Genomic DNA, 16,117 nt, shown 5'->3' on the forward strand with positions numbered 1-16,117 from the left:
AGGAAGAGTACCTTAGTAACTATATGAGAGAATAGCCATTTTATTTTTAAGACCCAAGTTTTATTTCAACTTAAATTTTATTATGATAGCCTCTTAGGAAACTTGCTATTAGTCAAATGATTGAAATAAGCTTTATCTTCTTTTCACTTTTTTGGGGGGAGGGTAGTCTTCCTAACCCACCTGTGACCAGGTGTAGAATATACAGTGTTTTTCACAAATAGTTTTTCTACAGTATTTAATAACATATTTGTTCACTGAACATCAAATGCATATATGATATAGGAAATATGGCTACCTATTTTAACCCAACACAGACATACATAAATTGTTATTGTTCATTTCCTGATGTTTAGGTAAAATGTTCAAATCTAATTTTTAAACTTGCAGTGTTTTTCTACTCTTTGAAATGCTAAGTTGTAATGTTTATGATTTGTTCTTGGAGGGTTCTTTACTGCCATATACTGTCTTTTATCCAGTAAAGATGACTAAAAGGCCTTCTGAGGAGCTGCCCCATTTTCTCACTCTGGTCAAAGATGCGAAGCTGATCTTGATTGCTGGTTTGAAAGTATTTAGTGGCATTACCCTTTCTAAGCTTTCAAATATATACTCTCTTTGGAATCCCCCAAATCAGCTTAGATTGTTCTTATCAACATTAGTGTTTAGTTCTGAGTTTCTGAGCTTGCTGCTATATTTGATAACAAGAGCCTTGTGTCTGTTGAAGGCCATACGTGACAGATCAGCTGTGCACCATCTTTATTGTGATGTGTTTGTATACAGTAGAGAGTGGATTATAGTCTCAACTGGATGTTTACAGCTAGGCAATTTTATTTGAGAAAAGTAAGTGACTGAAAAGTGTAGTTACTTCTCTTTGGGTAACATCTTTTCATTCACTGACAGTTATTGTGAACGAGTGAAATAAAACTGTTAATCAGTCAAACAAATGTTGCTTAGTTTACTTGTTAGATATCAGTATATTTGAAAATTGTATGTTTTTGTATAAGTCCTGTCGTAGCCAAATAATTTGATCTCCCAATTCCAGAATTGTAGGCTACATTCACATTAATACTGTTGTGCTACAATTCCAACTATTGTAACCACCCACCTATAGATTCAAGATAGCTTTAAAAAGGTTCCTTCACTCAGACTAAATCATATATTTGTGATAGGGGTTTAATAACTATTACCAAGGTTTTTGAAACATGGGCTTGTTTTAGTGATGAACTGAAATTTGATTGATTATTTTTATACTGGCATTGGTATATAATTTACAGAGAATATTTTTTAAAAAAAGAATTAAATTTGAAATACATCTATTTGGCTGAACTTATAGGGTGTGTGTGGGGGGGGTTTTAATGTAATTTTATTCTAGAAGATTAGGAGAAAGAAAAGGATTTGTTCTTTTTTTTTTCCTTTAGGTGAAATCTGAAAACTTTTTTTGTCAGTTATTTGGAATTTCATTTGTGGCTGTTTTTTCTTGTTTCTTTGTAGACGCATATGCTATTTTTCTGGAGGCAGAAAAGAAGAACGTTGTGTTTTCTCCACTTGCTTATTCCTCAGTCATAAAATTATTGTTGGCTTCTGGTAGTCTTGATGAAGCCTTGAATGTGAAAAACGCGTGAGTATATTTCTGATTGCTCCTTGTTTCTGTATCGTTTAGTGTTTTGTTTTTTAATGTCTCCAGTTGATTCTCAAGAAAATCCCTTGCTTCATGTAACACATTATCTTAGTTACAGACTGAATAATGCATTACTACTTAATTATCCTTATTTTTGTATGTGTGTGTGTGTGTGTATATATATATAAAAGTAATTCCAGGTTAAAAAATAATTGAAGTTTTAGAACAGTTCTTGTTTCTTTTTCATATTTATTTCCTTACTTTGCATCCTGTTTAGAGTTCTGCTTTTGTAACAAAGAAACACAGTTAAGGAAAGATGACCAAAGACCATTTCTGATATTCCATGCACCATTCCATACCCATAGTCATCCAGTAGGCTGTTGAAAACAAATTTCATCATCTGTTCTGGACCGAGAATGGTGATTGCAAATGCCTTGAGTTTGGCCACCTTTCCCTCTTATTCTTATTTATGTTTAGTGAGTTTTTCTACCTATTGTTATTCTGGGTCCATTTCTTCTACTGCATGGGCTCCTACAGGTCTTTACATGTTACTCTGAATTCATTATATCTCTTGTTTTTTATGGCAGAACAGCATTTTAGTAAGTTGATTGACCGTAATCTACCCAGCCACTTTCAGTCTATGGAAATCAACATTGTTACCATTAAAAAATACACACACACACACACACACACACACACACACACACACGAAATATGCTGCCACAAAGATGTGCTCTATGGGTCCTCTCTGTCTTTGAACAGTTCAAAGGAAACAAACAATTCAATGACTTCTCACATAACTCCAGTGTGTTTACACCAGTCTGCATGAATCCCCTCTAACATTGACTAATTCTGTCTTGTCATTTTTTTTAAGACTCACCTTTTTAATAAAAATAGCTTTCCTGTAGTGAAATGTAACTGTGAGTCATGAATTGGTAAAGACTCTCCACTGCTGAATATTTATCTCTCTTTTATCTTTGCAACCTTGGGTGTGAGATGAAATAGAGTTCTTTTAACTGTGATTGACATTTCCCTAGTTGGCCTTGGATATTTTCTCTTACTTATTTCCAGAAATCAACATTTAAAAAATAATTTGACTCCTCTTTACCATATTCCTCTTTGAGCACACTGAACGAAAGGCGTGGTAGTCACTAATTGAGACTGAAAAAAGGGGAGATGGTCCATTCTTTCAGCTTACAGAAATTACACTTTTACTGATATTTATTGTGTCCTAAACCAGTTGATGAGCCATTGTTAGTCACCAATATGTTCCAGACCATGTGAGGCTCCGAGGATACAGAGACAAAAGAGTTCACAGCTGCTGCTCTCAAGGATCTTATGTTTTGTTGGTAGAGACAACACGGACATAAATGGGAAATGCAGGCTTGCTTACTATATGTATGTGTTGAACCGCTTAGAGGAAACCTTGTTCCCTCCTATTAGGATACATTTGTCTCATTTTAATTTTTCTCTTTCTATGGATGAGATGAAAGGGTATGTTGGGTTATAGATAATAACTTTTGAATTGAAAGGGATCTGAGAAGCCATTGAGTTCAACACTTTCTCCTCCCTTCCGCCCAGTTTTATAGATGAGCTACTAATAACCAGTGATGCTTAATCATACAGTAAGGAAGGGAGGCAGAATTTGGACTCAGATCCTCTTAATCCAATTCCAGAAGTCATTTCCCTGCATCATTCTGGCTCAATATCTGTCCTGGGAATTTTTAATGTATAAATTTTATAGGCATTTGGACAGCCTTGTATGACAAGACCAAGACAGACAAAAAATAGACATTTCAAATATACATTTAAAACAGGAATTTTAAACATACATTTGGAATGCATTTTCCTTAAATCTTCCAAGGCTGAAGCAAGTGATCTTACTCAGAAATGTTTTTAATAAGCAGATATAATTCACCATTTAAAGATAAGGAAGTAAATTTATTTCCAAAATAATTTAAAATTTTAAAACTCTAGCCTATTCTTTTCATTTGGGACTTCCTCCAAAATAATTAGAAAATGCTGCAAGACCCTGTAAATAATGAAAGGTGTATTTTTCTTTAAAAAATGGGAATGATATTATGAGGTACAACACCACACACACACACACACACACACACACCCAAATGGGGACAGTTAGGAAAATGTATCATGTGAGAAAAAGAGGCCAAGAAATGTGCAACAATCCTTTTCCAGCTATGTTAATGTCACCTTGACATTCTTTTGGGTCCCATGGCAGCTGGTGGTGTCATGGATAGAGTGCTGGGCTCAGAGTCAGGAAGGCCTGAGTTCAAATCCAGCCTCACACACTTAACTTGCTTTATGATGTGAACACGTCAAACATGTCATTTAACCTCTATCTGCCTCAGTTTCTTCAAATATAAAATAGTGATAATAATAACACCTGTCCCCCAGGGTGGATCCATTCCAGTGAGATAATAATTGTAAAGTGTATTGAAAGCACAGTACCTAGCACATAGTAGCTGTTATATGTACTGATTCCCTTCCCATACCCAAAGAGTTTAAAGCCTTTTTTCATCTTTTCCCTATTGTCATTTTTTGAAAGAATAATGGCTCCTGTGTGTGCTGTTTCCCATGATGTAACCATGATCGGTTGTAAAAAACAGGAACAAAAGTGAAGGAGAACTTGAGTAGTTGGTCTCTTTGGTATCCTTTATAGTTTCCATTGTAGGATAGTTCTAAGCTCAATACTCCAATGAGTCTTCATTCTCCTGCTCCTTCTCACTTTACATCTTACTGTCCTTCATCTTGTTGGAGTATATCTCACAGCAGAACAGGACTGACTGCTGTGATCTTTGTCCTATTATCTTACCAAGATACTATCATGTCAGTCAATACCAAGGACATTCGAATGGCAAGCTATCCATTCTCCTTTTCTAGGGATCCTCTTTTTTGCGGTTTTTCCACTGCACTAGAGAAAGTAGATGAGGCAGTAATATAATGAAGCACTTTTAGCATAGGTCTTGAGACCTATGTTTAATCTACATTCTCTACTTTAAAAAAAAAAACTGGTTGAGGAGTCAACAGTCTTTGCCCTGTTTCAGTTTTGAGTCCTGCAACCTTGGACAAATTCTTTTACTTCCGATTTCCATCTTTTGAATCAAGGAGTTGGATTGGATGAGTAAAAAAGCAATGTAGACCTTAAAAGTTTGATGAAGAAACTTTATTCTGAAATGGTTTGACCAAAGTGACCTATTGCAGGCTAGTGACAAGATACCACAGCCCTATAGACAGCATAATCTAGCCCTGAATGTCAGCCATGGCACAGTTACTCACAATCCATAAAATAGCAGTCTGTCGCTATAATTACCTACTTAATGTCACTTGTTCAACCTTAAGAGCAATGATTTTTTCTTATGAATTAAAAACTCAATCTTTGTTTTTATTATACCTTTGCTATCCTTTAATGTGCTGTAGCTGCTGTTGACCTCTAGTGATAGTTCTTTTAATTTTTTTCCACAAGGTTATTTAACCCTTCTAGCCTAGTAATGGAGCCCTAGCAATAATAGTAACAGCTGCCTTTCAATAATGTAAATGAAGCCAACTTTCTTTTGATTTTTCCCCGTTAGAATTACTGGTTACAGGCCAGTCATACCCTTCTGAATATGTAGAATAGAGAAATGTTTTGTTTTGCTTTTTGCCAAAGTTCCAGTTGTTATGCAAATATACTTTCTATGCTTCACAATCAGAATTTCTCAAGGCTAAATTAAATTAAGCTTGGGAAAATAATAATGGATTTAAAGCAGCAATGAATAATAAAAATGATAAAATTAGAAGTTTGATAAAAGTTCAGATTGTACTAATAAAAGAACGTGGTAGTTTAGGGTTTTTACTGTCTATGTGATTCTACTGTTTAATGTGATAATATATCTACTCTTCTCCCTTTGAATGTTCCAAGTTATTTTCTCTTGCCTCTACAACCCCTCTTTATTTTTATTTCTAAGTAGATGATATACCATCATTGTAGTAGTAGTAGTAGCAGCAGCAGCAGTAGTAGTAGATGATCATAGCCTAGCAGTTTTTATTTTAAAAATAACATTTAATTTTCCCAGTAGTTTCATGAGGAATTTTATGTTCATTTTATCAAATAAAAGTTCTTAATTGTTGTTTTCTCCCTTTTTAGGCCACTTCCATATTTGGCATTCAAAAAAATTTTTTTATTTTAAGCTAGAAAATCAACAACATGAAAATTTTCAAAATACAAAAGTTTAAAAACTGGGGTTGTATATGAAATCATAAACCTCTTCCATACAGCTTACCTATTTTCACAATAGGTATTAAATTTAATATATTACCAACATTGCCCTGCTTGTCTTTGTCCCCTTTAAGGAGACTTCTATTTTTTAAGCGTTACTTTGGTGTGCATTGTTTTCATTTTCCTTTTCTACTCAGACCCTCCAACCCAAGAAAATTCCCTCATTATAACATAATTATAGTCAAATAAAACAAATATCGTGTCTGAAGATATAACTCTCACTGTGTCACCTATAGCCCTGCCTGTCTTTTCACCAAGAGATTGTAAGCATGCCTCGTCCTCAGTCCAGCTGTCGTTATGGATTATCATTGCATTGCTCAGGGTTCTTGATTCCTTTCAAAGGTGTTTTCCTTTGCTGTTATAGTCATTGTGTAAATCACTCTCCTGATTCTGCACACTTTATTCTATTTCAGTTCATACAAGTTTTCCTGGATTTTGAAGGGACTTATTTTATGATATTCATCCTTTCAAATGATTAAGAAATTCTCAGTAGAAAATGCTTCAAGTGAGCAGGCATATATGGAATCCTAATACTTAGTCGTGTTATTTGAAAGAACAAAAGTAACCCTTTAATGTATTGTTTGTTCCAAATACATGAGGGCCTTTCCAGACCTGGATCTGTGATGATGATGGTGATGAAACAATGGACTGCCTTGATGGGTATTCCTCAAGATAGGGCCAGTTTGTATTATTTAAAATAATGCAAATTCTTCCATTAACCGTGCTATGTTATCTCAACACAGCCCACAGACAGATTTCTATCATTTGAAATACATGCTCTTCAATGTTAGCTTTGTCTTTCCATGCGGGGTTATTAGAAAATAGTCCTTTTTTATGATAGGTTCTATTTTCATCATTTATATAGATCGGTGAATATTAAGGAATGATCATTTCTTTGGTCTAACTGCTAAAAATGAAAAGTAAGAGTTTCTCCCCACAAAAGACCAGAATTTTAGATCATAAGTAAATAATTTTCAACAGTTTATGTACTCAGATATGAATGCCTTTTTTTTTTTTTACATTGACTCTTTAAAATACTTTATGCTGTTATTTGGCATTTATTCAGCCTATATAACCAATATAATACCTCAAAGACCATTGTATTATTATCCATATTGTGAATTTTGAGCCAAACCCTCAGCTTTTAGAGTCAGGGGGAGAATAGGAATGGGGAACTAGAAGGGTTAAAGAAAAATTTACTGTCTAACTTAGGAGACTAGAAAAAACTTCTGTCTCAATGACATCTCAGCTAAAGCAAATCTCTGATTCTTTATAATCTTACTTCCTTTTAGGTAAGTATACTGTACACAGAGTAAGAAGTTTTTTAGTATTGGAATGATAAAAAAGCTTTTATAGTAGTGACTAATGTTTATTTAATCACGATAAAGATTGGGGGAAGTAAATCCTTTACTATATGCAATTTATGGTCCCATGCTCGAGTTGTTGACTTGACTTAAAGGCTTTGACAGATGGGACAAAGGGAAAAAAGTCAAACTGAGCAATGGGTGCTTTGGGAGAGATTAAGAGGATTGGTTGGGGGAGTAAGAAAATCCTGCATTCATTGACTGCATTGGTGAACCTCAGAGGCTGAAAGTGACTGAGAGGATAGTCTTGTTGTGGTGTCTTTGGAGGATTTTCTTGGGATTGATGAGAATAATTTAGCAATGACCTTGCTTTTCTCTACAATCCGCTCAAGCTTAGAAATTCAAGTTCATAGGCTGCTCAGTTGTTTGTCACAAGAACATCCATCAGTGAATTTTTATCTTGATTTTTGATATAGCAAATGGCAACAATTGCTTTTTCTTTTTCTTGGGGGGGGGGCTGTGTAGATTTTCTAATCTGAAAATGAACCATGTAAAGTTATCCCTGGGTATTAAAGCTGTCTAAATTTCATTAGAAATAGTATACTAAAAGCATAAAATAAGTCTATTTTTAAAAGCAAGTAGGTTTTAGTGATCAAACATTTCTTTACTCTTGAGTTCAAAAAGTTTTTTACCTTAAGGATAACAAAATTGATATGTCGTTTCCATTTTGATGTGGCAAAGGCATTAGTACTACAGCATATTCAGCTTAAAAACTGTATGCATCTACATGACAGAAATTTGAAAATTAATCAACCAAATGATATGGTGTTAGTTCATAATATGCTTTAGTTTATATTTAAAATACACAGTGCTGAAAATAAATGTTTCAATTTTATTGCAGAAAGAATAGTTTTACATTTTATAATTATGGTGAACGTAAAATAAAAAGAGGAAAAAGTATCCAGCTTAGGATATAGCAGAACAATGCAGGGCATGCAGTTATTTTAGTCATCTAATATGTCAGCATTCAAGAATCTGAACCGATTGTTTAAAAAAAATCTTGTACTTTGTTTCTTTTGTTGCTCATTTCCAACTTTGTCATCTGTCAGAATGCAAAAAAAAATTATCCTTCTATAACCATTGACAGGATAACACAAAAGCTGTCTCCAGGTCGATATTTTGCAGCAATATTTTTAACATACGAACAGTAGTTTTTATAATTTCACCTTGGTGCTCAACCATTTATTATCGTATCAGAAGCATGTCAGTAATTCCTTTCTAAATGTCTGCTTCTTTTAGTGCTGAGACCCACATCAAGGGCTTCACACTGAACGATGCTGCCAACAGCCTCCTCATCATAACGCAAGTTAGGCGGGATTATTTGAAAGGTATGTCACAATGCTTGACCTTTACGTCACATTAATGCCTCTGCAGATTTTTCTTGTAACGCCCTTCGAATACTTGGATAAAGGAGTCCATTTAGCAAATTACCTGCTTATCAAGAGCCTTTTGTGGTAGCTGAGAGACGTAAATTACTGTACATGCATTTATAATACAGCTTGAATATGAATGTACTTGTCATTTGACCACTTAGTCCAGTTTCCATTCCATTTAACACAAGATGGGTTTTCTTAAGATGAATCACAGCTCTTCAGACATGCAAAATTTGTGCTCCAGAACGAGAGAAAGTACAGGCTTTCAAGTGCGTTAAAATTCACAGCACAAGTCATTTTGCTTTGGAAATTAACATACTTTAGAGCATCTGAAACAATTCTCAGCAGTTGTTTCTTGCATATTGTGTTGGTTGTGTGAGATATCAAATGAGTTAAATTGAGTGTTAAATGTGCATGATTGTGCACTAAATGATTATAATATTGATTTAAAAAACTTAATCTAATACTTTTTTAATAGTTCACAATACCAACAGTAATAAAATGTAGAGTGCTTGTCTCAGGGTTTAGGATTTTTAAATCAGTATTATTAAGGGATCTCAGAAATGGTGGTTGGGATATTGAACTTGTATTGAATCAAGATGGTGTCCTTTTTTTATGGTGCTGGTATTTTCTGATTTTGCAATGTAAGTTTGATTTAGATCTGATGAGCATGTTTTGCCGGGGGAAATGTTCTTCAAGTCAAGGATCTCTTAACATTGTCTCTACAGTATTTGCCAATTTGGCAAAGCTGTGATTACTTACTTAAGTTATAGATCTTCAAGGTTAGATGGAAAAGTTCCCATTAACTGTTTTATTGCATTAATGTATTCTCTTTAGTAGTATTAAAATACTTACGAATTTTTATAAGGCAGCTTCAGACTCCTATATGAAATGCACACATAGCCCAACTGTAGCACTGAAAGGGAGAACTTAGTATACTAGTTATTCATGACTTTGTTTCTATTATTACATAAGGGGACTCTTGAATTTCATTTATACTTTTAGTTAAACCCAAATTTGTTTAGAGAGATGAATTGTTTTAAGCGATTCAGTGTTACTACCCTATCATTGATGCCCTTAGAGTATTTCTTCCCCAATTCTAGTCTTACCCTTCTTTAGATGAGGTAGTCCAGACTGGCTTTCATCTTTTTGCATATAATAAGGAAGGAATATTAATATATTAAATGGTGTTGGGGAGATAGCTACAATTTAAAAGTTTTCATTTCTAGAAGATGAGGTAGAGGACAGGAAGAAAATATAACTTTATGTAAAGCTGATAATTTGCCTAGAATGTTAAATACTTTAATGGCATCAAAAAAGCAGAACTTGAGACCATATGCGCAAGTTCATTTTTTGATACTACATGGCTACTTTTGGCATGAGGATAAAAAACTAGAGTACCTGAGCTCTGAGAAAGTTTTTATACAGAATCTGAACTTGGATACATTGTTTGAGCTGTCTCCTGTCTTTATAATTAGTATATGGTTAGCCCTTAATTATATGCTGTCTTAAATTTGACATTGTATCCCGGATCATTGTCTTCTCCCTCACTATCAAACAGAAGCTCCTTGAGGTCAGCACCATGTCTTTCACGGCTGTACTCTCTTAGGCTTCATTTTCCTCTTCCCTTCACCTCTGGCTAATACTATGGCGTAGGGCGGAACTGGTAATCGGTGTTCCATACAGCCTTTCTTTTTGTTCCATTTTTAGATTGTATCATTACTCGTGAAATAGATGTGCATACAAAGAAACATTGGTATGAAGCTGGCTCAGATTAGGCAGCCTCTTGCCCCCCACTACATCACCCTACCCTACTGGCAGCCTCTGTCTCCATGTGCCAGATGGTTCCTTTTTTAACCTTGACTATCAGCTACCCACATAGCCTTCTGGATCTCCCTCAGGCAGTTCTTCTCTAACCCTCCTTGTAACCTCCACGTACCCACTCCCCAGTTGCTGAAATAAAGGAAAACACTTCGGTCTTCTTCAGTAAAGGCCCTAATAGCTTGGGGAGCCAGTTAGATCATCCAATTAGAAAAGTGTTTTAATGCCTGATCATAATTTAATGTCCTTTGAAATATTTTATTTTAACCAAGTACTTCACACAATTAATGTGAGAGTTTTCTAGGAAACCGCGAATGGTTTGGAGAAACAGGTTATTAGAAGTTTGTAATAATCATATCTTTAAGAACTTAATGGAATGTGAGTTTATGGGAAAATATTAGGATTGGAAGAATTTGAATGTGGAATCAAAAGTCCAAGTATTGACTTTGCATAGAACACAAGGTCCTTTTTCTGGTTCTGAAACCTGTGATTCTTAGGGGCTTGGGAAATGTCACGTTCGTGGTGATTGGTACAGAATAGGCACCCAGTAAAGGTTTATTGGATTGTTGGGTTCTCTACAGTGTTTGTGTTTTTCTCTTGGCCAATAAATTTGGAATTTAATTAACAATTTTTATCTTTGAATTAGAATCTGGAATTTAGAATTTAGTATTTGGAATTGAAAATTTAAAGGGAAAAAAACAAGCTTGTATTTCCCTCTTGTCAGTAATGTATATTTTGTCCCAATAAATTATCATATTTTTCAAAGGTTTAAGTTTTTTTTGACATTTTAGGCAAGCTTTTATGAGTCCATAGTGTTTACAATTTAAAAAAATATTTTGAAATGTAAGTAAGGCAGAAGGATTGAAGAAATTGTGTCCATTAAACTGCACCTCGATTTATTTATTTGTTCATGTGTTTGCTCACTGATCCTTTTATTTTATTCACTTATTCACCCATTTATATATTTATTTTGTCTTCTATTAGATGCTTTGGCTACATTAACGACAGCCTTAGATTCTAATCAGATACCATCTTCAATCTCAGTTACTCGCCTTGTTCAGGCTTTTGCTTTAAAGGGTGATAAAGAAAACATACAAGTAATCGAAAATATGGTACAAGACCGTCAAGATTCACTTCGTCTTTCACGCATGCTTTTTATCAATAATAATGCTCTTGCTGAAATAAAGAAGTAAGTATTTTCAAATATCAGTTAATTTTCTTTTATTGGAAATTGGTAAGAGAAATTACTGTGATCACTGTAACTTCTTTTAAGTGTAATCCTTTTATGATTAATTTCAGTCTGGCAACCTTGTAAGTTAAATGAGATATTGATACCCTGTAAGCAGTGATGAATTAAGCATTGATATACTTTCTTATTTTTTTACTTCCACTATAAACACTGACAACCATATGTACAAGTTTGGGGACCATACTTGTTAGATCCTCTTATTCATGCATATATTAAGCATATCTAGCTACTTTGGTCATTGAAATGTTTTATTCTAAAATTGAATAATTTGGGTGCACAGTTATTTGCTGTGTCAAATAGCCTCTGAGAATTCAGTAAGTACTTGGACTTTCATGAACCACAGCAAGCATACTTACTTCATATATATTTTTTTTAAATAATCTTTCATTTTGAATTACATCATTAAATTTAGAGTAATTATTCAAATTAGGGTATGATATCCTTTAATGTTAATTTAACGCCAATACCTCATCTAGCTCTCATGTGATGTGGTATCAGAATATGATTTATGTAGTAAGAATAGTTATAGACCTATGTATATTCAGAGACACAAACTCTTACACGCATATCCAATCACACACACTTATTTCAACTGGTTTTTTTTCTCCCTTTATTGGAGAGTTTGAAAAGATTTTTTCTTTCTGGCTCCAAAAAGCTACACTTCAGTACTTGTCATTTAATCTATAGATTCGCCTTAAGAAAAGAAGAATAACTGGTTGTGAGATAGGTCCTAGTGCCAAAGAAAATAGGATGAGTTGGATATTTACTGAGCCAGCCAATTTAAGTGTTACATGGACCATGGTTTCATAGTCATTTAAAACAATGATCTAAAAGAAGTATGGATGCTCTGGTAACTATTTAACCCTAATGTAGTTTATGGGTAATTACTATTTTTGGTGTGTTGATACTATAAAATGATTTTTACATTAGGCAGTATCATTAAATATTTCTTTTATAAATAGAATATTAGACAAGTAACTTTTTTCCTATGCCATACCATATTTTGTTAACTATGCTTATGCAACTTAACATTAATTTTCATTTTTTGAAAAATTCTTTATGCCAAAATATGTATTGACCTAAGTAAATTTTAAGCTACTTAAATTTTATAAAATATTTTTACAATAATTTATTTTTACTTACATCTAAAGGGAAAATATTCCTTGCGTTTCAATTGTACCAGATGGTTTTTAGAGTCAAACCTTTATTCACTTCTCAACATGCAGGTCTTGTCTTGAGGGTCTTTGAACCATTGTGGGTTATTTTCATGTTATTGTATGCCCCTTTGTAGTTTACAATATTATGGCTATGATAGTTAAACCTTCCAAAGACATGAAAAATTAAAGTGCATGGTTTTATATGAAAATACTTTTGAGTTATCTTAATTATTTACTTGAGCATTTCTATTCACAGTGCTTTTTCTACTTCCAAAACACTGTTTTATAAAGCTATCCATCACGTATGCTTCCTTATATGTGGTAGAGGTCAGAGTTTGTTCTCAAAGGAAATCTAGTTGTGTTTATTATTGTTTATTCATCCACTCAAAATCAAAGATCCCCTGTGTTTCTACCCTTTTTTATGGTCCACAATGTTTTGTGTTTAAGTCCTCTTTTCAGTGTTTGTATGATGTTATAAACTAAGCCAGCCAAACTTTCCTTCCTTCCTTCACAGCAACAACCTAGATGCTGCAGTCGAGTATCTTGAGACTTTATTTGTTTCTGGGCCTCTGGGGACTGATAAGCAACAGTTGAGTATTGCCTATGTGTTCAGAAAAGTAATAGAAGAGCAGTTGGAACCAGCTATTGAGAAATGTAAGTTAATTAGATTGTGTAGTACTAAATTTCTAAAATGACTGTTTTATGATTCTAACGAAAACTTCTCCTTCCCTGTGTTTCAGTGAGTATCATGGCAGAGAGATTGGCCAATCAGTTTGCAATTTACAGACCCATCACGGATCTCTTTCTCCAGTACATAGATTCAGGCAGGGCAGATGATGCAAGAGCTCTGCTACAGGTAATAGCATACCAGATGTGAGGCATTACTTACTGCTTTTAGTTTGTTATCAGGAGGGAGAGTCTAATGCTAGGGCACTTCCGTCACTATCTGCGTCCTGGTAGTGTGGCCGTGAATGTGAAGGGAAGAGAGAGGCTGGCTCTCAGGCAGTTAGAAATGTCCCAAGATGAGAAAGAAAGACTAGCATTTTTCTGAAATCCAGTGTGAGATAGTGCTTTGGGGCATTTGCTCAGTTTGATAAAAATCCTTTCATGTGAGATCACAATCCTTTTTACTTCTTACCTTAATTTTACTAATGTTCTAAATACTGTGCATCACTATAGCAACACAGTTTGCAAACAAAAAGTAGGAAGTGTTTGCTTTTCATGTAAAGCCTCTCACTTGAATCCGCAAACATTCTCTGTGCTTTATTCAAGGTTTATTAAGAGTTGAATTTGCTTTCTATTCACTTGTGTGTCACAGACACATTAAATGACAAATGCAGGTCTCTGTGGCCCAGAGTCTCAGTTAAATTAGCAATCTTCACAGAACGAGACAACCGCATTCATGCCATTTTAACAGCGCTAAATAGAAAGCGGCACCAAGTGCAGAATGAACTGTGGGTGATAAGAGCTGCCACCGACAGTGTACACAAACAGGCACAGACGGGGAGTCTCTTCCCAGCAGGTGGCAGTCAAACAGTCACGGGGATGCCGGGGATTGCTGTGTTTGTGTAGACTCCCTGTGTCAAAGTGAGGCCTGTTACCAATTTCTGATAGTAAATACAACTCTGTTCACTTAGGCTTTTGCCAGCTGCTAAGTGTCTTTAAGTAATGGAAAAGGAAGGCAACCCTTGCCACTCTTCTCTCTCCCTCCCCCCCCCCCCCCCCCAGGTTTTTGGAGTCTTGAAGGCCATTTGGCTGGTCAGTGGAAGCAATGACAGGAAAGGACAATTTTTTAGATGTTGATAAGCAGTTTCCCTTTTGTGATGGAGCAGACAGGCCTGTTTCTATATCTGTATCCATATGCCTGAGAGAGAATTTTTTTTCAACTGAATGTCTAATTTTTATTTTTAAGAATGAATTTTTTTATTAAAATCAGTAATCTTAGAATCTCTTTTTCATTATATATTTTTCATATTGATAAATGATGTATCTTTAAGTGAAAGTATCTCATTACATTTTATGTCAATTGCTTCATAAATTAGAAGGTGGTATGACATGTTTATAGTTTTTGGCTCTGCTCTGACATTATGCAAGGCTGGACTTGTGTGTTTCATTTAATCTGAACTATTTTGGGGTGGTATTCTTTTGTGAAGATGAAGGTGTGCAAGCCCTCTACAAGCCTCTTATGACTCCTGGGTCTTAAAGGACTGTTGTTTGTCTCAAGTGCCATCCATATGGAAAGTACCATGGGATGACAAGCCCCCAGCATCACTGTCAGCACACAGCAGTGCCAGGGAGGGGGTATTTCCCACAAGGCACTGCCCACTCAACATCAGGACCCTTTGGAAGTGTCTGCCCCTTCTGTAGAATGAACCCTCTCAACATGCCCCTTTACCACTTTGTCAAACAGGATGACTCCCTCCCATAGGTTATTCTTGCAGCATGAAAGGAAGAATTCCTTATTCAAGAATATTGAAAACTGCTGCTTCTACTATACATACTCAGTATGCCCCGCAAAGTGATTTTTATCCTATTTCATTCCGCATTGACAGTGGAAAGCTTGTAAAAAGCAGCATGCTTTAAAAAACTTATAAGAATGACATCTATGATGAGTGTAAACTAAAATATTTTCTTGCCATATTTGATTTTACTGTAGCTTCTGAGAGGGGATAGACACTTGATTTATCTGGTCTGTCACATAAACTTTTTTTTTGAGTTTAACTTTTGTCTCTTTCTCAAGCACTGGCTGTCTGTTGCAATGAAAGCCTTTTATAAAATAGAGAGATTGAAATCAGTCCTTTTGTATGCATAAGTGTAGGTAATTATACTTTAAAGAGAACTTGCTTTGTACATTTTAATTTTTATAAAGAAACGAGCAGTTATCTCCCTGACACCTTATTAAATGTATAATTAACCTTATGATCCCTGGCTCACTTGTGAATGCTTGGCAGTATAATTGGAGAGGAATGGTGTTTCTTTTTTCTCTTTCTTTGCAGTCCTAAACCTTATTCTGTAGATGTTGAAGCATTCATTTAATTTTTTTTTTCTGTTCTTTTTAAACAAACTTTATACTTGCAGTGCCAAGGACATCATTTACAAAAGCTTGGCATGGGCTGTACTTGTTTTCTTTTAAAAAATAAATGATCAGCTATTAGGCCTTACTGGTAGTAATAATATATTGCTGTATTATTTTGAACTTTCTTAATTGGAAATATTCACCTTAGTCTGCTTGTTGATGAAGAACCTGCACTTATTGAATCCT

At 34.8% G+C, this 16,117-nt stretch overlaps 1 protein-coding gene across 1 annotated transcript in view; it reads left to right on the plus strand.

Moving 5' to 3' along the window:
- LRPPRC (leucine rich pentatricopeptide repeat containing) overlaps positions 1–16,117 on the plus strand; it is a 112,926-nt gene that overhangs the window by 89,653 nt on the left and 7,156 nt on the right. Inside the window, exons 30-34 of the mRNA XM_043983475.1 lie at positions 1,489–1,615; positions 8,495–8,583; positions 11,434–11,638; positions 13,370–13,509; positions 13,596–13,711. Of these exons, the coding sequence (XP_043839410.1) occupies positions 1,489–1,615; positions 8,495–8,583; positions 11,434–11,638; positions 13,370–13,509; positions 13,596–13,711 (677 nt within the window). The remainder of the gene's footprint in view (positions 1–1,488; positions 1,616–8,494; positions 8,584–11,433; positions 11,639–13,369; positions 13,510–13,595; positions 13,712–16,117) is intronic.

This window comes from Dromiciops gliroides, chromosome 2 (genome assembly GCF_019393635.1).
Source record: "Dromiciops gliroides isolate mDroGli1 chromosome 2, mDroGli1.pri, whole genome shotgun sequence".
Classification (NCBI taxonomy): Eukaryota; Metazoa; Chordata; class Mammalia; order Microbiotheria; family Microbiotheriidae; genus Dromiciops; species Dromiciops gliroides.